Below are 25,438 nucleotides of genomic sequence, written 5' to 3' on the forward strand. Positions count from 1 at the left end.
ACTTAGTTCAGTTGAAAAAATTCAAGCAATTAAGTTGCATTTCAGTTACTTGAAAGATTACAGAGATATGACTGTGATGTTGCTGAATCTCCAGTCTACATTTTATAGTCTGTAAGAATATTTTGTTTATGCCTCTTAATACCGCAGCCTGATCTACTTTTTAAGTAGCTGATCAAGCTGTATTGCTGATAAAGCATGCCCAGACTGTTTTTCAAACTATGATGCCAAGTTGTTTTCAAATCATGAAGGTTTGGTCAGGGTTTTTTTGGTGTTTTTTTTCCTAACAAGCATCTTGGATATTCGGAGATTACTTCAACTCACAAAAGGAAGGTAAATAATAGTCCTAAGCAGGCAGCCTTACAGGCATTCTGCAAGCCAAATAATGAGCAGAGAGTTGCAAAGCCTTATTCATCAAAGAAAGGGATGTATGTAAGAGTGAAGGCACAAGATAAAGAATAATCCCTAAAAGATATCCTGGAAGACATGCCTTTGTACTTAATGACAACAGTTGGAAATCCAATTTACAGCACAAAAGCAGTTTCTTCTGTTAGAATTAGCAGGAAATGAAGAAGGCAACACATAACTAAAGCAGGACTTCTGAGAACAATTACAAGAAATATAGATGAAATTGGTAATCTAACATTCATTTTGCACTGTTATTCAATCAGGCTGATTTGTGTAAAGCTTATACAGCAGGAAATACTGGATTTTTCTTTTTTTGTTTTGCTTGGGGCTTTTTTGTAAAATTTAGTGATATGTATCATTGTTTAAAAATCCATGTGCCTTTATTGTTCACTGGAGAATTGTATCATCTGTGCACTTTGTTCACTATAGAGTCTCTGTTTATTCATGCGCAGAAACTCCATGTGTGTAGTTTGGCTTAAAAAATAAGATTGCAGTGTGCCATTGATACAGTATGCTAAATAAATTTATCCTGATTGCATAGTAGAATCATAATGTGATGGAAAAGTTATTTGCAAATATGATATTAATTAGTACAGCTTTTCTTTGCTAGCTAATCACAGCTGTCATTTCTCTAAGTTACTTAATAAGATGACCACTCTAGGAAAGCTGAGAAATCATATATCGGCTTGAATATACTAGTGGTGAAAGAAAATAGGCTAAAATTCTTTTTAATTTAGAAGTGAGTTTTTTTATGAACTAGTTTTGAGTACAATTCTGTGTCTTTAATTTCTTTGAAAGTCTCCACGTTTTTACTGGGACTAGAGTTATTTGAGGTAAGTGATTAATTATACGGAAATACTAGGGGAAAAGAAGTAAAAAGCCTTTTTTAATCGAAAATGTAATTAGTGCTATAAAATGGAAGGAAAAAAATTGAGTGATGAAATAGCAATTATAGAACAGTCATGTTTTCAGAAAACAGAAACCAGCTCAACGATGACATTCTACCACCTTTTCCACATATATGGAATGATGCTTGGTACCACTTTTTTCTAAATATGCTCAACTGCACAAAGAAACTTGAATTGCTGTGGAAATTTGTTATTCTTCATTTGTCTGTAATACTGAAATTGATAAATACTTCATAAAGTCTTAGTGCGTGAGTGTTTGCTTATAGGACACTGCTCTACAAAAACCAAGGGAAGTTTTCAGGCTACCTACAGACTTGACAGCTTATGATAATCGCCTTTGTGCCTCTGTACACTTCTCATCTTCCACATGGGTTACCCTTTCTGATGGTACAGGAAGACTGTTTTTAATTAAATCGGGCAAACGTGGAAACACTGCATCTGAAAAGTGGGAGGTAAGTCTTGCAATAACGTATTTAAGAATTATACATCTACCGAATAATTCTTATTCTTGCATTTCTTATGAGAATTGCATGTATCTAATGTTGTGAAGAATTAAGCTTTAAATCCTAAGTCTGTATCACTGATACAGGGTTGTGTTCGAGTATAAAAATCATTGATTTTTATAATCATGTCATCACTAATGACTAAATTAATGATTTCTTTCTGCACAAAATATCTAAAATTCAAGTGTTTGAAAGGGAAGCCTTTTGACTGAAGAAGAATCTGTCTAGGTAAAAGTGAGTGTTTCTAAGTAGGTAGCTAAGTGTTTGTCTAGCTGAACTTTTTCTAAAAACTATATCCTCTTTCCCTTCCCTATTTATATGTGTCTGTCTAGGATTTTTTTCCCCCATCTTTTATTGTTTGCTATTTCAGCTGGCCTATGGAATAATACGTATTTTTTTGAAAAGTCTGAAATTACTGTGAACCAAGCTAAAAGCTACTTTCATTTTTAAGTTAGAAGATTTTTGGTTTGTGTGCAGATGTAATTGTGCTTGAAATATTCACGATTTAATTTGCCCCATCTTAAAAATACATGCACAGAGACTGGAATAAAACAAAACTGCTGATTAAAAAGGTTTGATAATTAACCCTGAGGGTTACCTGCAGAGCAGGCATAATATTTCCACCTCTCTGGTCAGGAAGATCTTCATATGTTGCACTTAGCTCTGGAAAATTATTGGTGCTTAATATTTTTACTTAAAATTGCTGGTTGTAACTGAAGTATGTTTTCATGTTTCTTGTGATTAAATTGTTTACATAATTAATTCTTTTAAAGAGTCTTGATTGGGGGCATTTTTTATATCAACATCAAAGTGATCTTAACTACACGAATAATGGTATTGGTTATCCTGCTTGGACACAACAAATATATGTGTGTTACGTTTCTACCTGAGCTACTATGAGTCTTGTGGTCTGTGGTTAGTTCCCCTTTATTCACGAAGGGTGAATCTGGTATAAAGCACCCGCATTTTGCATCTGTTTTCTTTATTAGAGGGCATTTTCCTAAGCAGTCAAGAAAGTTTTAGTATTGGCAGGAACTCAGGTGTATGTACTGAAGTGTAAGATTTCAGCATGATAGATTAGCTCCTTCCCCTACATCTTTTGAGAGTTCTGTAGCTAGGAAATTGGTCATCCTGTTCTTTAGGTTGTTGGTAATAAATACCAACTGATTTTTATTCTGGTCTGTGTGAGAGTGCCGATAGATAAATAAGTTGCCTTGGAGTTGTCACTGTAACAGAAACATGAGATTTGTATGTTGACATTCTGTCACCATTTAAATTAACTTTTTGAGTAATTAGAGCACCCAGTAGTTTACAGTGATGTTAACATCCCAACCCCATAAATCCTCAAACCTTACCAGGTTTCAGTAACAACAGCTGAATTGAGCCTGTACTCATTCAGCCACTGCAGCTTGAATTCCTTGTCATTTATTCTTTCGTTTTCATGTGTTAATGTTCTAGCAAATAAAGAATGTTTCATTTCTTCTTCTTCTCTGCTGTTTGGATTAATTTTGTTTTTATCTTGGGGTTTTTGCTGAATGAGTACTTTTTTGACAAAAGCTGAAATACATAGTTTCCAGAATTAAAACTTGAAGCTATAGGTACCAAATGCCAAATGTCTAAAGCTACAAGATGTGCAGTCCTTCTGTATGAAATTATTTCATGTTTACAGTGGTGCTTATTAGCCTTTCAACATGACAATAAAATTTATATATTCTGCCTACCTGGTCCCATCCAAATATTGCATGGACTTTTCCAAACCGTATGCATAAAAATTTAAAACCTTCTAACTGTAGCTCCTCCTAAACATGAATATTGTACTTCTTCATTTATTTCTAGATTGTTGTTTCTTATTCCCGTTCATAAAACTTTATAGAGAAGGAAAATTGAATCTCTCTGTAAAGATAGTAGACAAATAGAGACCCCCACCTCCCCTCAGTACTGACTGATGACTAAACACTGGCAGTCATACACTGGACCTTTTTGTTTTCTTGTTTGCACATGTCAAGGTTTACAAAGATTTTAAGGATGGTGGGCTGTCTAGAGCTGTAGTGAGGGCCGTGGTGAAATGCCTTACATTTTCATCTTGAGCATGAAGACTATTTCCCCCAGTTGATATGCTGTTTATGGATCCTGTTCTGTTCATCGGTTGTTGTACATCTGTTTATTGTAGTAGTAAACAGCCATAACGCAGACAGTTTTGTGGACCTTTGTGCTTTGTCTAGTAGGCCCTTATAATGATTTTGTAATATAAACAGTAATAATTAAAAGCAGTTCAGAACAGTGGCTTGATAGCCAAGGAAGGACAAACCAGAAATGTATGATATTCATGGATTCATATTGTCAGAGAGGTTTGTGGGAAGCAAACTTTAACTGATTTGACATTCACCAAAGCCTTTCACTGCTTTCTGAGAAAGAGCAAGACTTCAGTTTTTAACTGACTGACTTTTTACTACAATTTTGTTTTCTAGATTGTGTTTAATGAAGAACTAGGAAGTCCATTTATTATAGCACACAGTGTTTCATTTGTAAAATCTGATACGCATTCAGTAGCTGTGTTGCTGCTTAGGGTAGAAAAAGACGAATTGGACACAAAAGGAAGTGGATTTCATATTACCTTGGAATGGGTTACAATTGCAGAGATAAGCAAAGAGGGTAAGTGTTTTATGTTTATATTACTGGTGAATAATGTTGTTTTTTTTTTTTAAATAATCATGTTTTTATTCTTTGTCTTAGAAGTTGATTGTTCCTCAGGTTCTGATAATTCCCCAAAATTTCAGCTTGGCTTTGTCATAGGTAATTTTTTCTTAGATTTTGAGATCAAGTTATTGGCTGTAGACCTAAATTCTGACAAACATTTGGAAGCCAGGAAGAAGTAAAGTTTTACGTGTGTATAGTTAAGGTAATTAGAAAACAAAATAGAACTTTACTTTGTGACATTATGAAATGCAGTTCCTCTTTCTTGATCTTGTAAAATCGAGGTTATACAGTACTATTTCTAAACAATGTCTGTTGTAGTTTCAAAATGTTGTACAGCTGAATATGGGTTTTTGTTTGGTTATGTTTCGAGGTTTTTGTTGGTTTTTTTAGCCTTCAGTTAGCAGCGTTGTGGGACAGGGAGCTCTAGAGAGCAATGAGGTCGCCCTTCAGTGTCCTTTTCTCCAAACTAGACAAGCCCAAAGTCCTTAGCCACTCCTCGTAGGACATTGCTTGCAGCCCTTTCACCAGCTTTGATGCCCTGAGTGGCTTTATTCACGTTGTCTGCTGTTGAAACTTTGGGTGATGTGAATATTTCTAAGAGAGCCAGAAAGCCACCTGACATTGCCTTATGCTTTTGTGGTCAGCTCAACAAGAGGAAGAAAGAAGACGACCATTCCTTAAAAGAGCACTAACACAAACTTTTATTGTATTTCATAATACTTTTTTACAGTGTGTTTTTTATAACTTACAACAAATGATCATGGAATGAAACTTTGTCCATAAAAGTGTATTTAAAAATCTTTACAAAAATCTTGCCAGTTCTCCAGTATTTCCAAGGAACAGTCAAAATTTTTGTAATTACAGTCATCAGAGATGTAAATAACAGGATCCAAAGCAAACTTTAATTATGAAGAGAGACATAAGTTTTGATTTCTTTTAAATAACCATCTCGCAAATCAGAGTGATGTATGAAGCAGTCTCAAAGATAAAAGCTGTTTTGAGGAATTACAATACTTTACATACTCCTTCATCAGTAGGCAATTGCTATGCTTAACTTTCCTTGAAACTCTGCCTGTGGATGCAGTTTGTCAAATCAGATTGTGGTAAAAATAAGTAGTTAATCAGCAAGCCATTTCTCAAATCACCAAAATCTATGCTTACATCAAAGCAAAGCTTTACAACATAATTATGTCTCTTGACACCAACAACTGTGAGAGTCTCTGCCATGTCTGGCTGGCTATGCAAAGTGATCACACTTACCACTATTGTATTACCAAAGAACAGAAATGGAAGCATGAAAATAAATCTGTATGGAAGCAGTAGTTAGATCTGTTCCCATCTTGTGTGGTACTTCAGAGGATTGTGACAAAGGTATACTTTCGAAGTTTGTTGTCGTCTTTGGTTAACTAATGTTTTAGGAATCCTCACTGTAAAAGCTTGAAATGAAGAAGCACCATGCTGCTTTATTAGACTCAGAAAATGCTACATGCTTAGCTTTCTTCAGACCTTCTTTACAAGAAAAATCATGTAGTATAAATTTACTGAAAGATCATAAAGGTTTACTTAAAAAATTTAAAAGTGTTGGTGATTGATTCAAAATACTCTACAAAAGGTTTGGTCATGCAATCACAAGTCGTGAGGTTGTAGAGGCTTTTAACAAGTGAGCAAATGCTGTAAGAAAGATGTGCAAACAAATTTGATATGTTTCAGTGCACAGTTAAATTCAGTCAGTTAAATAACAGCTTGTTCAATGAGTGGCTAACTTCCCACTACAATAATGACATGCTCTTTTTGGTCATGTATTTAAGCCAAGGTCTATTGTTAATCTTTTAAAGCAGGTTACCCTGCTGCTTGGAGTCTTTCTGATTGTATAGATCTCTTACTCTGTCTCTAATTAGAATGGTTGAATCTCTTCAATTAATACAGCCCGCCCAGCCCCGACCAAGCTTTTTAGGGAAAAGAGAGGGGCTTTAATTAACACCACTAAGTACCAGAATTATATTATAGTCTGTTTATTACTCTTTACTCTGCTTCTTCCTTAGCAAACAAGATAATAATTTGAGAGGACTTAAATTATACCTGGCTTATCCATTATTATCTATATTCTCCTATGACTTCAATGTTTCACTAAGCTTAACATAGAACTCAAACAGGCACACATTTTAGAGTACTAGAGTGGCATAGATGATTTTTACCATCATGAACTTGTCCACTGTCTCTGATAATGAGTCTATGGATTCTTTCAACTAAAGTTGTAGTTACAGTGATTTCTTTTAATGATGAGATGAAGCATAAATGTGAAAAAACTAAATTCCTGGGGATAATTTTATCACCTGTAAGAATTTTATCAAGTTGTTTATTTTTTGCCATTCATTTGTACAATCCGTTACTGTTCAGAAGTTGATAAATTACTGAGGACTCTGTGGGCAGTAAGATTCTAATGGGAAAAGAACAAACGTTGTGCTAGAACCTGTCACCTTACTGGTGTTTTAAGTCATCAGTACTCATGTGTTTGGGAGCACAGTAGAGAATGGCATAGTCCTTGATGCCAGCAGTTAACATTAGGGACCTCCCCTTTAAAGGGCAGTGTTTTACAGAAGCTGAGGAAGATGGGCATTTTCCATTATGAATAAAGTGTTACCACTAGCTATTTCATTGCTTCTCAAGTTTTTACAGCAGCTCAGCAAGTGTTTCGAAAACTTGTTAGTACAGAGGCTGTGAGTGGTTTCATGAATCGCTGGGCTAGCTGTGATCAACAAAGTAATCATAAGAAAAAACAGCAATGTTAGATTAATTTTAGGGTCCACATATTTAACAAACTCATTGGAAAACAGACGATAAATTTCTTAAACTATGGTACTGTGATTTAACTGGTAGGATTGCATAGTATTTTCAAGTCTAATGAGATTCTTGTATAATAACTTGTCTTCTAGGAAAATATACTACAGGTAAGATTTTAATTTATTTTTTTAATTTTACAGGTGATCGTAGATATGAAATCTTTAAAAGGAGAGTTTTACAAGGAAAATCAGTCCCCCATTATGCAGCAATAGAGCCGAGTGGGGATGGTCTAATGATTGTTTCCTACAAACCATTCAAATTTGTGCAAGATGAAGATAACAAATTAGAAGAAGAAAATGATGATGCAAAAGCAGCAAATGAGAAGAAAGGTAAGATTTATCTGGCAGATTACAATAGGCTGCTCTCTTGGTTTAGAAAATAGCTTGTCAGTTTGGCATCTGTTTGGAACCTCTAGCAATAAATGTTTGTCTTTAAGAACAGATTGGCTTTTTGTTTGTTCGTTTTCACCGTGGGAAGTTATACTGTGCATAAACCTATATGGGAAACTTTTTTGGATAGGAAAACTTAAAGAATTTTGTTGCCCTAAGGAAAAGGATATTTTGCAAGTAGAAATATGCTAAGTATTTGCTAGCAGTTGGATTGCTAAGGTAGCACCTAAATTTAGGTATCTGGTTGAAGTACTCAAATTAAGAAGCCAGTCTTCCTAGATAACACTGTGACACCCATTGACTCCTCCAAATTGTTGTTCATCAGAAAGCTGTCTGATATGTAATTTACTCCTGTGTGCCTAAATTAGAAAAAAAAAACAAACAAAAAACCAATAAACCCAATACCACAACTTTTTAAATAATGAGATAATTTTTATTCTGTCGGAAAACCAGTTCAGAAAAAGTAATAAACTTCAACAAAAGGCATCCATACTTGATCAAAACAAGATTAAGTATGTAAAAACCTATTAATAAAGTTGTTCTATCTTAAATATCACTAAGCTCTGTAATATATATGTTTATGTAGTTATATTGTATTATTACAGTTGTGATTTTGCTTCTGAATATGAGGCATTCATTAATGAACCGATCCTAACTGAATGATACTAGCACAATGTTTGTCATTGATTTGGGAAGCAATACAAAAAGATCGGTTTTCTGGAATGTATGTATGTTACACACAGTGATAACTGTGACGTTGTACATGTAATTATATTAAGAATAGTCTGCGCATATTAATCTTGAGGCAAAGGAGTTCTTCAGTGCACTAAGCACCGCGGTGCAATGTCTATGCAGTCGTCATCTGAATTATCTAGTTCAATGTTTTAAGGATTTTAACAGCTTCTTGCGTTGTGTGCTAGGTATGATTAGAGAAACACAGTAAAGAGCACTGTATGTCTCTTAGCGTAGCTTGTTTCATGCATATATGTGCCCATATGGTGTTGCCAAAGCCCGGAAAACTGTAATTTACTGTTTGCAGCAATACCTTTAGTAAACTTCTCATGGCAGAAGAATCTAATCATAGAGAAAGCACTGAAACCTGAACAAGTTTAGAGGGATGTCTAATACCTCTTTAAGAAAGAATTTGTCTTTTGCTAAACCTAATCTAGGCTATAATTTTAGTGGCATGGTTATATAAAATTGCAGGCATAATAGATATCAGATGAAGAAATAAGATGTGCCATTAATAGAACTCTAATTTTTGTTGGAGTTTGTGTTCTGTGACCAAACATGCACTACCCAGTCATGCCTTCCTATTGTATAAACACTTCTCTTAAAAAGCCACTTCTTGTAGCAGCTTAATAATCTATATAGACATCAGGCAGATTCTAGGTCCAGGAGCAAAAGTCAAGCATTACCTCTGGGCGGGCAGTTTTATTTCATCTCCCATCAGCCGAGGCAGCTGAAGACTACTTGGGCTTCTAAAATAATTTCTGTGGAATAGTCAGTGTAGCTTCTGGCAAAATAGGTAAGAAAAAAATGTTCACGTCTGTGAACAACATATACTTTTGAGCATGCAGGAGCTTGTCAGTACCACTGCACTCAAGATCTCTTCAACCAAGTTATTAATCATTAATATTTCAGTGTATTTAAGTACGTTCTGGTTATCAGTTTTGTAATGCCACAATAAACAGTTAATGCCCATTATATAACTATCAGCATATTTGAGTACAGACATGAATATAAATTGCCTTCCAGACAAGGGCACAAATAAACTTGATTGCTATAAAAATGTTTCTCCTTTTTATAATCAGAATATATTTAATGTAAATTGTTCAGGGTAAAAGTTAATTCCCACTATTTCACAAACTTCTATTCCGTATCTCCCAGGATTGCATGCTGTGGAATTGAGGACAGCATTTGTAATTTAGTTTGTATTTTTCTGCATGTTTCCAATTGTAGACCCTCTCTATTACTGGCAGCAATCTGAAGATGATGTGACAATAACAGTTCACATTCCTCAAGACATCACTAAGGATGACATAAAAGTACGCTTTTCCCCTGATAACATATGTGTTACACTGAAAGAGCAGCCTCCTTTGATGGAAGGGAAACTCTATTCATCTGTGGACCACGAAAGCTGCACATGGATAATTAAAGACAACAAAAGGTGTTGTATATGGTTTTTAGTTTTCCTATTGATAGAAATTGATTTCAAAGTGTGTACTGTGTCTCTGACTGGGACCCCTCTGGGAACGGACTAATTTAATGCTACACCCTGCATCCTTTCTTACAAGAACTTACCTCCTCTGATGAAAATAGTTCCCTGGCTTTTGCAATGCTGTCTCACAATGCTGTTTCTTTAGCTAATCGTGAAAGTTATCCCCTCCTCTTACGGTTACTTGCTTATAACCTACATGACCAGCGGTTTTCTACAACAACATAGAATAGTCTTTCCAAAATAATAAAGTCTTTTATTTAAAAATAAGAAGGCATTATGTATAATGGTCTGTACTGACAGCTAAATCTGTATCAGACTGGGAAATTAAGAGCTGCTGCTACTGAGCTGGGAAAGCACAGTTCGTTGCAACATATGTATGTATACATATACATTGGTTCTCATAATGTTAACCTACTCACACTATTTTCCAACGCTTTGCCTGTGTTTATTGGCAGCCAGAGGTAGTGTCCTATTCTGATGTTGCCAGTTGCCTTTCTAAAACAATATTTGGTGATATGAGCTACTGGAGATTAACCATTACGTGTCTGTATTACTGCCTGTCTGTATGACTAACTGGTTATTTTTATTCTTTTGGAGAATAAGCTTGTCCATTCTCTTCTAGTTGATCACAGTGGAAAAGTGAATAGGTAAACTGTTAAATGATTTTCATGAAGACAGTGTATCATATAGTTATGAAACTGTGGTGATAAATTCAATAAGTAAATTCAGTAATATTTTGAAGTACTAAAGAAAAACTATTTTTTACAAATAGCCAGAAAAAAAACAACAGGTTTGAAAATGTTAAACATAGCTTTGTAAGCAGAGTAAACTTAATTGGTTCAACAATTTTTTTTTAAATTATTTTATGATTGATTAGCCTGAATTTACTCTGTTGTTGCTGTTAATAATATGTCTACTTCTGGTTTCCACAAACGAAGCTTTTTTTGGTAATAACATAACAGAAATTCATCAGGTTTGGCTTACAAATTCTTTATTATTATTTTCCTAAGACACTGTAGATTATGTATGCGATATAAAATTAATCTGTGTGAGTTTAACATGCTGTAGACCTCTGAGAAGTAAATTTTAGTTGTCTCTCTGAAATAAAAACACGAAAGAATGGAGAGGGGAAAAAAATAGATCTAGACCATAGTCAAAGTTACTTTTTTGTTTGTTTGTTTCAAAACCTGTTAGTTCTAGAATTTTAGTTTTCTAATAGAGAATTGCAAGCTAATTTTGGACATCTAAGTTTGATTTCTACTTAAACTCTGTATCGTTAGTAGAGGCTTGGGAGGCCCTGTAGAGGCCTAAACTGATCTCAGTGACAAGACATGTTCAAGGTTTAGGGGTTTTTGTGAGTGCAAATTGTCTACAACATTTGCATCAATAAAAATGCTTTGTATATGGAAGGTGACATAAGTATTCAGATTTACTTCCAGATGTGTTTCTGCACATGTCAAAGGGAGTGTGAAATCCCTATATATTTGGAAATGTACCCTTCTGAGTTTTGTGTTTGAGACTTGAAGCTAAAATCTTGTGTTATAAGCCACTTTCTTTGTAGCAGTTAACAGGTGCAGTGAACACTTACATGCGTTGTTTTGACCTACCTTGTAGGACTTGAACTGAGAGAGCTCTTGAATGCTTAAATACTGCTTAACATACTCCTCTTGATCCTTCCACTTACAAGAGGGATTGAAAGTCTTTGCTCATCTTCTGCTGTTGTACTTCTTGTACTCCCTGGTCAGAACAGCTAGAACTGAAGCTCCATCTAAATGGTTCAAAATAAGACTCAAGTGGAGTTGAATGAAATGCAGTATGTGCATTACAAAAAACAAGTAGTTGATTCACACTTTAATGATCTTGTTCTTCTTTGTACCCTAAGCCCATGTTACCTGTAAAAGTACCTTGGAATTTTTGTAGCTTCTCTTGTCCATTGCACTGGTGGGTTTCTGTTTGTCTGCCTGAGGCAAGTGGGTTTGAAAGTCTGTAACAGACTAAACATTTTCTGCTCTAAGAGCTTTACAGTCATACTTCTGAACTCTGAAAAGTTCATACATTTTACAGTCTGCAACTCATCATATTGTTTATTTAACCTAGCTGTATGTTTCATTATTTAGAAGTCTCATATTAGTCTCAAGTGTTCAAGTAGGGATTTGTGCATAAGTCCACAGCTGTCAGATACTGATATGTAAAGTCTTATTGCAAGATAGAGTTGTGCACGTTCTTCTTTTAATATCTGTGAATCGAGGCACTGAAATATTTCTTCACTACAGGTAAAGTATTCTAACCGGTGCTGGCCATCTATACATTTGGTAGTTATTGTAGCTTTAGTTAGTATCACAGCTATTACAATTAATGCGTAAACACAAAAGAAATTCAGAGTAGTTGGAGTGTCCGTACTTCAATAAGAGCGAACTTAAAACAGTTGGTTTTCAGTGTCTGTTTCAGCATTAATCATTCTGTGATTCTGTGATTAAATTTGTGGCATTTCATATTTTTTTTCTTAAACTCGTTAGAAGCTGTATTTGCAAGTAGTGGGCTATGGGATGAAAAGTTAATCTTGTTTTAACTGGCTACCTCTGGTACTCCTTTTAACATACAGAAGATATTTGGATATAGAAGGTATTTGTGCTGATTTGTTCACTTCAACTGAAATAAGACTGTGAGCTGCAGCTGTTAATGTGTTGCTCTGTCAGTCCAGTATTGTCTGACCAGGTTCTTTTAGATATTCTGCGCATGGAGGGTGTAATGATCAAATTTACTTATTTGAAGACGGTGTTACACAGGATTTCTGATTTAGCAGAGTTATACAAAATAAACTGAAAACTCGATACAAATGTAAGTCACACTTAGCAAAATACAGCCATGGCAATACACATTTTAGTCACAATACCAACACGATTCCCATTACTAGTCTCTATAATATGCTTACCGTCACAACGCTGAGCATCCCCGCTTGCTGGGAAGGAATACGTGGGTTGAAGCCATCTCCAGCCCGTTGCTGTCTTCCAAATTATTTTGTTAGTTGTCTATTTTTTATACTCTGCCTCGGCTGAGCCACGTATTCACTCCTGTGCTGGTTTGGCTAACAGGAAGAAACATTTACCCCACCAGTTGATCCACTCAACTGTTGATAGCTGTTTATTTAAAAGAAAGACCAGCCTTTGTGTTCAGATAAGGTCAGCTTCTTTGCATTATTCCCTGATCTTCATGGGCACATCCCCCTTCCCATCTCTACCATCTCTCTCCAATGTTCCATTGCAGGGGTTTGTTCCTCAAATGTTCCGCAGTGGGTCACATTTCATCCCGTCGGGTTTAATCTGTCACAAGCTCTGTGATGTGTAACTGCTGGTTGCACATTGGAAGCACCTTGTATTGATCATTCTGTAAATGCAGAACCATAGGCTAAGTCCTGAACCAAAGAATTATTTAAACATAAGATAAAGGATGGGGGAAAAGGCTGATTTGTTCATGATGGAATTTGTCTTGGTTCTTCCGACAAGTGTAAGAAAAGCAGCAAGGTCTGTCAGTATGCAATACATATTTGGACACTTCCTGTTTTTACTCTCTCCTAGGATAAAGTAATGAGCCATTATTTCTTGAACAAGCTGGTTTGGTTAAATGGTTGCTTAAAGAGTAATTTCCATATATGGTGGCATCATGTGAAAAAATGTAAGAAGAAAAGAGTTGTTTCTGTGGAAATAGAAGTATTCCCTGTGATAAAAAATAACTTTTATCTTATTTAAAGGAAGGTTTTGCAAATACTCTGTGATAAAGGACATAAATTAGCAAAGTATAAAATTGCCTATATCACTAACCCCATTTGTCTTTTATCCAAATCAAAACCAAATCCAACACATAACACCGCACCAGCTACTGTGAAGAAAAGTAACTCTGTCCCAGCCAAAGCCAGTACATGAGTGCAGAAAAAATACTTAAATCTATTTACTAGATTTAAGGATCAAGAATTTCTTTGGTTAAGAAAAACTCTGCCTTAAAGTTCCTAATGTATTAATGGCAACAATATACCTCCTGGACAAGGAACAGGGAAGGGGGGAATGCATTAGTTTTGTCTGTTTCCAAGGCATTTTGAAATGTCTTCTGTTGTTCTGTCCTTGGCCTCTTGTTTTCTAATACCAATCATTAATATCCAATATAGTTTTACTTAGAAGAGATAAATGCCAGATAACAGTATTTGTTACTTGCATTACAGCCCTTTTTCATTTCATAACCTAAACTTACTAATGGAAAATTCTAACTTACTGACTTTTTTACTTTTTGAGCTTTCTTTGATTAACAGTCACCAAATACTTGATATGAGCAAAAATGTACAGATGGTTAAAGAAATTCCCAATACACCAGTACTGTAGAAGTGTTCTTGCTGTGCATCTGGCTGTCGTGGTTTGGCCTCAGACGGCAACAAAGAACCACGTGCCGCTCGCTCCGGCCTTCCCGATAGAGGAAGAATCAGAAGAAAAGGCAAAACTCTTGGGTTGAGACAAAGGCAGTTTAACAGAACAGCAAAGGGAACAGGCAAACAACAACAATAACACGGATAGAGGAATATACAAACACGATTACGGAACCGCGCTCCCCGCCGCTCACCGACCGGACCCGCGATGCCCCAGTCCGCTCCAAACGGCGACTTCCTGCCCCCTCCCCCGGCAGCTCAGGGTAGGCATGGCTCACATGGCATGGAATACCAGGAAAAATTAACCCTATCCCCGCCGGAACCAGGACACTGGCAATAAAATATGATTGTGATGTAGTTAGTGATTTCTTCTGAAGAAAACAGTACAGGTCAGGGGCTGACCTGCTGGAGAGAAGCTCAGTGGAAAGAGGCCCAGGAGTCCTGGTGGACAACAAGATGATCATGAGCCAGCAATGTGCCCTTGTGGCCAAAAAGGCCAATGGCATCCTGGGCTGCATCAAGAAGAGTGTGGCCAGCAGGTGGAGGGATGTCATCCTCCCCCTCTACTCTGCCTTGGTGAGGCCGCACCTGGAGTACCGTGTCCAGTTCTGGGCTCCCCGGTTCAAGAAGGACAAGGAACTGCTGGAGAAGGTGCAGCAGAGAGCTACCAAGATGATTAGGGCATTGGAACCCCTCTCTTATGAAGAAAGACTGAGGGATTTGGGTCTCTTCAGTCTGGAAAAAAGACGACTGAGGGGGGATCTTATCAATGCTTATAAATGCTTAAAGGGTGGGTGTCAAGAGGATGGGGCCAGGCTCTTTTCAGTGGTGCCCGGCAACAGGACAAGAGGTAATGGGCACAAACTTGAGCATAGGAAGTTCCATCTCAACATGAGGAGGAACTTCTTTCCTTTGAGGGTGGCAGAGTACTGGAACAGGCTGCCCACCTGGACGCATTCCTGTGGAGCCTGCCCTAGGTGACCCTGCTCTGGCAGGAGGGTTGGACTAGATGATCTCCAGAGGTCCCTTCCAACCCCTATCATGCTGTGATCCTGTGAAAAATTATCCCTTTGACCATGCATATTTCTTGGAAACCTTGTTTTTGACTCCAGTGATTCAAGAGAGCGTATGTGCTTCAGTTTTCTGTCTTAGAGTCCCAGTTCAAGAAGTTATTTCACATAAACGAAGCTTACTGATATGAAGAAGAAAAGAAAAAAAAAAAAAAAAACCCTGTAACTTCTTGAGTAGTTTGGATCTGTCCTTGGGTCTCCATTAGACATTTTTGCTTCACAGAGTTTCCTGCAGAGTTTTTCCTGTAGAGTTTCCTCTGAGAGGTTTTGAGTTGCACAAACTTTAATCTTGTAAACCTGAACCAGCATACAATAAGTGCGGAGAATACAGATCTATTTCAATGTCACAGTAGAGCGGAATACACAGTATCCCACAGTAGGGGAGGGATTTTGAGAATACTTACTGAAGAATAGACTTTATACTAACCGTAGCTTTCTGACACCATGAAGTCTGAGTTTCAAGTAGAAAAAAAGGAAAAAAAAAGTTACTACAATTTCAAATTGCAACTTTTAAATACCTACATTTTCATTACTGTTCTCCAAGTGTGGAAATTGGACAGCAGAGTGTTACACGTTTTGAGATATTGTATGTTATGATAGTTTTGCCTATTTCTTTCTATGTAATACTATGGCAGTAGTTATTCTTGACATTATAATAGTTTAAAATACAAAATGAAAAAAGATACAGTAGAGATAATATTGACTTCTGGGGTGCTAGGACAAGCTTGATGTCAATATTTTTCATTAATGCATTATTTGAACTTGTATGTGAAGTATATAGGTGTATGTACCTTGTGAGATTTGTTTATAATAAGAAAACTAGCATGACATTTTCTACAAGACATTCCCAGTTACAGTTTTTGTCAATTTCTTTTGATAGTTGTATGGTTTATTTTTAGGTAGTCCTGTGAGGAGCAGGGAGTTGGACTTGATGATCCTTATGTATCCCTTCCAACTTGAGATATTCTGTGATTCTGTGATTTTCCTTTGGTTCCCCTCATCAAAAATCTGGGCTTTATACCAGAAGGTTAGCTGTAAATGATAGTTATTCTCCAAAATAATTAAATAAAGGAACTAATATTTGTATATAATTATACTAATACTATATACTAAAATGTGACTTTTCAGTTCTTGATTATTAGCAATTTTTTTTATTAATCAAGTGAGCAATATTGCATGAATCTCAGGCTTCTATTTTAATGGGAAATAGTAATTACACATTTCAGTGTAATAAGTTGCACTCAGTTCTTAATGTTGGTACTGCAGTACCACTTTAAATCTGTTGAATAAAAGTTTAAAACTTTCTCCAAAGATCTTCTGTAAAAGTATGCTATTTCTAATACTAACGCAATTGCTTCAGAAACTGATTCAGAGTTCACCTATTAGTTATTGTTATAATGCTAATAACTTAGATGTTATGATGTTAGCAATTTAGAAGGTTTTCTTGTTCAGCCAGGTGAAAGACTGTCACTGTAGACTCTGTAAGTATATCTAAAAAGTGAATTTAATAAAACTAACTCTCGTTTTATTGTGTTGGTCATCCATGTGTTGGTCTAATGCAGTAATTAAATGGAATTGCTGTGTTGGTGCATTGGGCTGTCTCTTGTTTCCTATTTATTTAGTTATACCTAATGGCTATACGAGGTTCTCTTAAGTTTGGGTTTTATTTTTTTATTTTATTTTATTTTTTATTGTGTCTCTTCTGAGATACGATTTTTGGTATGCGATGTAGATAATTAACTGTTGTAGTATTTCTAAGGTCTATAAAATACAATATTTTTTTGTCCTGGATGTTATATAAAAGTAGTGCACAGTTAAGCATACTGTTAAGTACTTCTTAGGTTTCAAATAAATCTCTGTAGTAAAATTCTGTCACTCTGAATATTTTTCTTTACAGGTGATTTCCTATGGTATTTAAAATATTTTAATAAGATTGCTTCAGGGGAAACTGCATTTACATTGAAAATTCTGAGGACACTTACATGGATACATTCTCTTTGTTCTTAGGCTTTTGAAATCACACGTCCTTAGTCTGTTTTTCTTTAGAATATTTTCCATTAGAATATTTTATAAAATTAATGCTAATGGTTTCTGTTATGTGATTTCATTATTAATTCAATTTGGAAAGGAGAAGTGCTCAAATCTACATTTAGAACTTTTTGACTAATCTGAGAAATGGATGCAGTGTTTTCATGTACTACTCTGTCTTCTATTTGCATTTTAGCTTGGAAATTTCTCTAATTAAGAAAAGTGAGGGACCCCGGTGGCCAGAGCTAATAATTGGTGACACAAGAGGGGAATTCATTATGGACTCTTCCCAATGCTCTGAAATAGCTGAAAGCCTGATGCATCTTACCTCTGAAGTAATGGTAAGGAGTTGAAGATAAAACATTTAAAATTCTTGTACATTCACATATTGTCTTTTCGTGACATCCTGATTCGCATTTCATTGACATAGCTCATCAGTTCATTTTCTGTTCCATATCCTAACTCTACATTTATTTTTAACTGAAATGTTAACAAACTAATGGCACTAGGGTTGTGAATATACTTTGAACAGTATCATCACCGTCATGGGGGAGTGAATTTAGCTTACGTGATAGCATCTGTGCACCAAAACAGAAGTCTGATTTAACATTGAAAATAAATTTTTCTTCCCACCGCTTACCATGTGGCAGTCTGTTTTAAAGCAGTTGATTTAAGTCATTTTGAAGGATGTCTGGTTTTTGTTTATCAATAGGTTAGCAACACTGTTATATGGTCTTCCTGGGGATACTGTACTTGGCTTATATTGACCGTGAGTGTAAATGGCATTTTTAAAAAGAAAATTTAGGAAAGCATAAGCATGACTCATGAACTGTCTGGCATTATTGTTATACAGGGAGCCTACTTAAAACAAAATGTAATTTTTAACTGCTGTTTGCATGATACTTCCCTTTTCAGTTTAATTAGAAAGTGGTGTCTCATCTAAAACTCATGAAGTGTGACTCCCTATGGGTCTTGATATATTAGTTTTGGATTATTACTTTTTTTTCATATAAGGCTGAAAAGTTTTAAAAAAATTCTGTTTAGTGCTTAAATTGATTTTCTTCCTCTCTTCCCCTCCTCTTCTATTTGTGGGCAAGATATTGTAGTACATCTTTTGACCATAGTTTTGTTGGGAACTTCAAATTTCTTTTATTTTGTAACTCATACTGAGCTTAAAATGATGATTTTTTTTTTCTTTTTTGTCACAGCTTTTCAGCTTATGTGCAATAGTGATAATGTAAAGGAAAAATCATTCCCTAGGTAACTGTTCATTTAAATAGATGTTAAGTATTTTGTTATACTCTAACTTTAGCTACATATGTATAATAAAGGCTTGGATTCTTTTTGGTCATCTCAATTGCTTATGGTAATGATGCTTACCTGGAAGGTTTTTCTAAAAGCCACCCAATGAAACAGTAAACAAGAGGCCATCAAGAATGCTTGATAGATAGAGGAGAGGTGAACCCCAAAGTCTACCCTCTAGAGACAGATACCCTGTTTTCAGTCTTTAAGTCTTCATTTAAGGACATCTTTGTTATCTCTTAAAAAAAATGGTGCTGATCTCCTTCACTTTGTGGACTGAACCAAACTGAAAGTTCTTAATAATCAGCTGAAATGGATGAAGAAATGCACACAGGAGCTCAAGAACTCCCTGTCGGATGAATTGAGTCTTAGCGCCCTGTCTAATCTTACCGTACACGTTCTGTTTGGCCTCAACTTTCACATTATATTAGTTGTCAAGATGGTGTCTTTTTTAGTGCAAGAAGCAACATTAATTCGTATTTAGTGCAAGAAGCAACATTAATTCATACTTAATGAGGAAGTGCATATATTGCCTTCTGTTTAATAAAGGTCCCTTTCTGTTATGGTGGTTAGTTCTTTAAATGTATCACAAAGGTAACTTAGCTAGGTTGTTTTGAAAATTATCCAAGGAAGAGGTCACTAGCAGAAGTAAGCTGTTTCTGTATGTGGTAGTGTTATTTCTTGCTCTTGAATTACTAGTAAAAGTATTGTTTTTTCCTTTCTTTGACTTGTGGGACATCAAAAAATACAGATGCTTTTTTCTTGCTTTGGCCGCGTTGAAAAATATGCGTAACATTATTAATTTTAAATAATTATTAGCAAAGCTAAAAGGAGGCATGTATTTAAAGCTACTTACAAAATGAATTAATCCATTTTTAATAGCATTTCTGATGGCAATCTGGGAGACTCTTACACTGATGTAGATTTAGTAAACCTGCATAGGTTTTCAGGGTTGTATACTTTTGCTACTTACAGAAGGGAATTTATTGTTTACACTTCAGTGGCTTATGTACTTTTCCTTAAACTGAAATGGGTTTTGTTGTACCTACCACTCATGCTATCCTCCACAACAGAAATTATTCTGTTCTCTTTGAGTAAGTGCATAATAGCTTGATACTTGATATTATGTAAGGAGGTGCAAATGCTTCTTCCTCTTCATTGAACTTTTTTCGTTATGAAATGGGATTTATATATGTACATATTCAGTAGCTCGGATTTTCAGTGTAGTTCACTGTCTTTTTATTTCAGAATCCAAACCCTGAAAAGGAAAACCCACCTTGTAATGCACAAGAATTAGAAGAATGTGATGCTTTTCTTGAAGACAGCGCAAGCTTGTGCAGATTTGATGGTGATACCTTGAAAGTCACTCATGTAGTAAGTGCTGCAAATTATTACAGAAATATTTTTAGACATTTTTTTATGATATCCTAGTTGAATTCTGTTATCAGAACCAAAATCTGCTCCAACTCTTGAAACCACATAAATTTCTTCCATAATGTAAAATCAGAGTAGCACAATATGTGTTCTTCGATGTCATTTTAGCATAAAAAGAAGGTTCCTTTTATTCTGATTTAAAAAATATATACACTTTCGCAACTTAGCCATTTGAAAAAACATTATGTCAGAATAATGATGATAAGAAAGAGGTCTTTTTCAGTGGCATAAAATTCTTCTAGATTCCTTCGCTTGTGTTTTTCTTGGTAGCTTTTTGTATAGCCTGGTAGAAAGTTGACTGTTTTTCCTAAGGAGCTGGAGCGTAGTTCACTTGATGATACTTGTTTGTCAATCACACTGGAAATAACAGGTTGTAAGCAAAATGCTTCAATAGGAGGCTCGATCTGGGTTGTAAGCAGCGTTGACTAACAGCAAGTTAGGACTTGATCTGGTCCATTAGCCAAAGCAGGGAACAAAATAGTCGTCTGAAAGTGTCACAGATTAAGTTGTCATCTTGGGGTGTTTTGGGGTTTGGTTTTTTTTCAAGATTTCTCTACTAAGCTTGTAATAAACATTGGTGTTGCACTTCGTCACTACCTTGTGTCATGCAAGTACATGGAGGATAACTTGTTTCATACAGAAAATGTCATAGTTACAGAATAAGATTTTGAATCAGTTCGTAATTTCCTGTTTCCTCAGAAAAGCTCTAGAATAAGTCATAAGTCTACATCTTACAGACCTTGGTCTATTGGGGTTTTTTTGAAAAAAAAAAACCCAAAAAACCTACATTTTTTTTTCCTCTGGCAGTACAGCTGCATATGTATATGTCTGTGTGTTTGTATATGTGTATGTGTATATATATATGCTTGTACATGTATATATACGTGCATGTGTGCTGCCAAAGAAGAAAAAAAAAAAAGATTATTTTTAAAGAGACTAGCATGCTCCACCAAGGAAGTTGTCTGTTTTGTGGATACAGTATGATAGGTAACATTTGTCAGACAATAAAGTCTGTAATGAGTAGGAGGACGTTTTATAGCAAAGTCAGTTCAAATGGATTTTAGCTGTTCAGCGATGCATGGTAAGAGAACAAGAGACAGCAGGCGTAAGTAGAAAAAAGAGGTTCCAACTGGAGGGAAGAAAAAACTTTTACACCATGATTGTAGCATGGATCAGGTTGCTTAGTAAGGCTGTACAGCCTCTGTCCTTGAGGTTTTGAGACCGGATTGGATAAAGTTCTGAATAACTTAGCCTAAACTACTGCTTCTTGCCCTGAAGGATAAGCAGTTTTTGCCCCAGAGACATTTCACACACCAGGAGGAATATGATATTACAGGATCAGGAAAGGCAGATATGATGCATACTGCTTTCTAGCAGGCAGCAAGACTTTGTGGAGCAAGTTTAAACTTCACAGTAAAGAGCTCTTAAAAATAGGTAGCATAAAAGTAATCCAAAGCCAGATGTATTTAAAGCATTAAGGTCAAAGGACAATTACTGTAGGTAGGAAAATTTCATGCATGTATAACCTGCTCTAGCTGACACTGCTTTGAGTAGAGAGGATGTTTAACACCTTTGTCGGTGACATGGTCAGTGGGATTGAGTGCACCCTCAGCAAGTTGCCAACGACACCAAGTTGTGTGGCGCATTTGACACGCTGGAGGGAAGGGATGCCATCCAGAGTAACCTTGACAGGCTTGAGAGGTGGGCCCGTGTGAACCTCATGAAGTTCAGCAAGGCCAAGTGCAAGGTCCTGCACCTGGGTCACAGCAATCCCAGGCACAAATACAGGTTGGGCGGAGAATGGCTTGAGAGCAGCCCTGAGGAGAAGGACTTGGGTGTGCTGGTAGACGAGAAGCTCAACATGAGCAGGCAATGCGCACTCGCAGCCCAGAAAGCCAACCACATCCTGGGGTGCATCAAAAGAAGCATGGCCAGCAGGTCGAGGGAGGCGATTCTGCCCCTCTACTCTGCTCTCATGACACTCCACCTGGAGTACTGCATCCAGCTCTGGAGCCCCCAACATAAGAAGGACATGGACCTGTTAGAACGGGCCTAGAGGAGGGTCACAAAGATAAGAGAGCTGGTTTCTCTTCAGATCGTATAAATCTTTAGTCTGTTCAGAACTGTTTGTGATATGAAACTTAACAATAGCTAAATAACATGACACTTGTATTTATTGTATATGTAATAACGCTATTGTTAGGACACATGTAGATTCAAATTGCACGTTGGGTATTCTGGATTTTCTTTTACTTAACTACAGATATTTATTTTTATTGAAACCAAAATCTTGATGTTTGTAAAACTGTCACATTTCTGACATGGTACTTCTCAAATAATGTATTTTTTAAATGTTGATGTGTGCTTTACTAGATAAGGGATTTACAAAATAGTAAGTGCTTGACCCTTAAAAATATGTATAGCTGCTGTTGAAAGACATCTACAAATTACTCAGTGCTGTGTGCCGTAAGGCTTACTTCTTGTCATGTGTAAATAATCTAATTTATATACTGATGTACCTTTGGCTGAAAATGGTGATTGCTGGTGACTTCAAAGTTACTTTTGTGCTAATGTTGGGGTTTTACTGTGGTGTTGTAAACACTTGTGCAGCTTTTTGATTCTCTGTGAAACTACTTCCTCAGTTGGTTACTCAGAGTCCAGCCCTCTCCCTTAGCTAAAGGACTGATACATAATGAAATGAGCTATGGATGGGAAGAGTGCTCTGTCTGTTATCCAGCTGAAAGATGCTTAATTTCTGTCACTTTGAGATACAGCAATAACAAAGAAGAGCCACCTATACCTAGTGCCTCAGCTTGTAGAGCTGTCTTGGGTGTCCATGCCCAGGTGCTGGTAGCGGCGGGGGGCTGCAGGGGCGCCTCTGCAAGAAGAGGCAGGGGCTGCCCTGTACCAGACACTGCTGGTTCCAAACAGCTCCAGTGGACCCACTGTAGGACACAGCTGAGCCCATCGGGGTGCTGGTGTTCCCTCAGGGAAAAATCTGTAAGAAAGGGTAAAAAATGCAGCAACAGTGAGAGCAGTGAGAAAAGCGTGAGAAACAGCCCTGCAAACACCAAGGTCGGAGAAGAAGGAGGAGGTGATCCAGGTGCCAGAGCAGAGATTCCCCTGCAGCCTGTGAAGACCATGGTAAGGCAGGTTATCCCCCTGCAGCCCATGGAGGACCACGGTGGAGCAGATGTCCATGCTGCATGCTGTGGAGGACCCCACACCACAGCAGATGGATGTGCCTTGAAGGAAGCTGCAGCTGCAGGGGTTGGACTAGGTGATCCCCAAAGGTCCCTTCCAACCCATACAATTCTGTGATTTTTTTGTTGCTTAGAAAATTAGTAATCCTCATTTCATGATTGCAGATGCCTCTAATGGAGACTGAGGATTGCATCACTTCTGTAGTTTTAATATAACTGAAGAATTTGTATGCCCGTTGAATGGCATAGTAATAGAAGGCTGTTTTGAAGTTGAGGCATTAGACTTGAACTTAATCAGCTGAAATAATTATATTAGTTCTGCCATAGACTGTATAATCTTGAGTAAACAAATTTCTGGGTCTCAATAATGGTTATTTCTCTCCACTGGATCTCATGTTAAGATTAAATTAAGGTCTTCAAGACAAGAGACCCCATCCTGTGACATTTGTACAGCAATAGCATAACAGGCTTGCAGTTCATAGTTATTGACACAATACACGTAATACAACGTGTTAACAACTATTTGAGAATGATTAGTCAACAAATGTCAGCCTCTGAAATGCTCACAGAGGAGTAATATGTCATACCATGTATTAGGGTGTAATGCTGTGTGTTGCCATTGCAGACAGCTTCTGGATATAAAAAATAGGTCAAATGTATTTGTTCATCTGGTAACATAAACAATGTAGATCAACTCTGAGTACAAACAGGAATTCTGGAGTGTTCTTTCTTGATAGACCTTAAGGGAACAGATTGTTCTTTCCTCTTTGAGCACTTGTTAGTCAATGCTACATTAAAAGCATTTCTATTAACATCCTTTAGAAGGCTTCACATAGCAAACTCAAATATATGTTTTTTTAGTGTTTTCTTACTGTTGTTTATTCAGGTAGCAGGATATGCCTGTCTTGTCTTTCTTATGTAATTGATCATTCCTGGTGAACAGAAGTGGTTATTGAATGTTTTTTGGTGATGTAGACATATCTGATGAAGAGTCTGCTAATCTGAAATTTAGTAATTATAGTGAGTAAATGAAAAATTGTTGACATTTCATAATTTTAGTATTCTAACTAATCCTTGTTCCAGTGCTTACCAACTTTTACTGCAGAGGGACAGTATTTCCTTTCCTGTTGGCACTGCAGAAGACCAGATGTGATTACCTAAAGAGAATCTTTTCCTATTATCTGAAGTTATAGGTTAGGATTCTCTGTCCTAGAAAATTATTTCTACACAAAACACATATTCCCATTTGCTTGTTTAGTGGACATAATGTTTCCCTAAATATTATCCCAACAAACTTAATTGCATCTGCTTGAAATGTGTTAGCTACCTGTAGAGTATTGAACTGTTGATCAGTGGGATGCAGCATGATGTATTCAAACATTTTGTCAACTAACAAATGTTAAGCTGTTGATCATTTAACTTCGTCAGTATGTGTGACAGAATTTGCTATTTATGTTTTAAATCAGTATTTTGTATTTGTTTTGTTTTCAGATTAATCTTGGAAGCAACCAGTACCTTTTCTCAGTTGTTGTGGATCCCAGGGAAATGCCGTGCTTTTGCTTGAGGCATGATGTTGACGCTCTTCTCTGGCAGCCCCACTCTGACCAACCAGAGAACATGTGGGAACATATCGCAACTTTTAATGCTTTAGGTAGGAAATTAACTTTTGTGTTGGACTCCTCTATCTGAGCCTTTTCTACCTGAATACTTTTAGTATGGCTTCTATTGATATTTCACTTAATTATATTTCAGTTGAAAGGTACAATTTTAGAAATATTAGAATGCAAGAAATAAAATGTTTATGCCTTCGTCGGAAAATAAACCTTTTCAGACCATATACAGGATGCAAACACAGTACTGCACGGTAAAAAGGAGAGTGCCTTGGATAAGTGAACTAGAGTTAAAGGCTTAAAAGCACAATCAGCATCTTAACACTCACACAGAAATCATCAGGGAAGCAGCTGCAGGTCACTGATGACGTCTAGATGTATATACGCTTACGGTAAGATATTTTAAATAAGTGACC

The 25,438-nt window shown here is 36.5% G+C and overlaps 1 protein-coding gene across 4 annotated transcripts in view; it reads left to right on the plus strand.

The window, feature by feature from the left end:
* The window catches only part of NUDCD1 (NudC domain containing 1), a 54,706-nt gene that overhangs the window by 23,197 nt on the left and 6,071 nt on the right, over nt 1–25,438 (plus strand). For all 4 annotated transcript variants that reach the window (XM_054189998.1, XM_054189999.1, XM_054190000.1 and 1 more), the window contains exons 3-9: nt 1,580–1,765; nt 4,285–4,468; nt 7,495–7,683; nt 9,706–9,913; nt 17,670–17,814; nt 20,024–20,149; nt 24,904–25,063. In XM_054189998.1, the coding sequence (XP_054045973.1) occupies nt 1,580–1,765; nt 4,285–4,468; nt 7,495–7,683; nt 9,706–9,913; nt 17,670–17,814; nt 20,024–20,149; nt 24,904–25,063 (1,198 nt within the window). The remainder of the gene's footprint in view (nt 1–1,579; nt 1,766–4,284; nt 4,469–7,494; nt 7,684–9,705; nt 9,914–17,669; nt 17,815–20,023; nt 20,150–24,903; nt 25,064–25,438) is intronic.

This window comes from Rissa tridactyla, chromosome 2 (assembly GCF_028500815.1).
Source record: "Rissa tridactyla isolate bRisTri1 chromosome 2, bRisTri1.patW.cur.20221130, whole genome shotgun sequence".
NCBI lineage: Eukaryota > Metazoa > Chordata > Aves > Charadriiformes > Laridae > Rissa > Rissa tridactyla.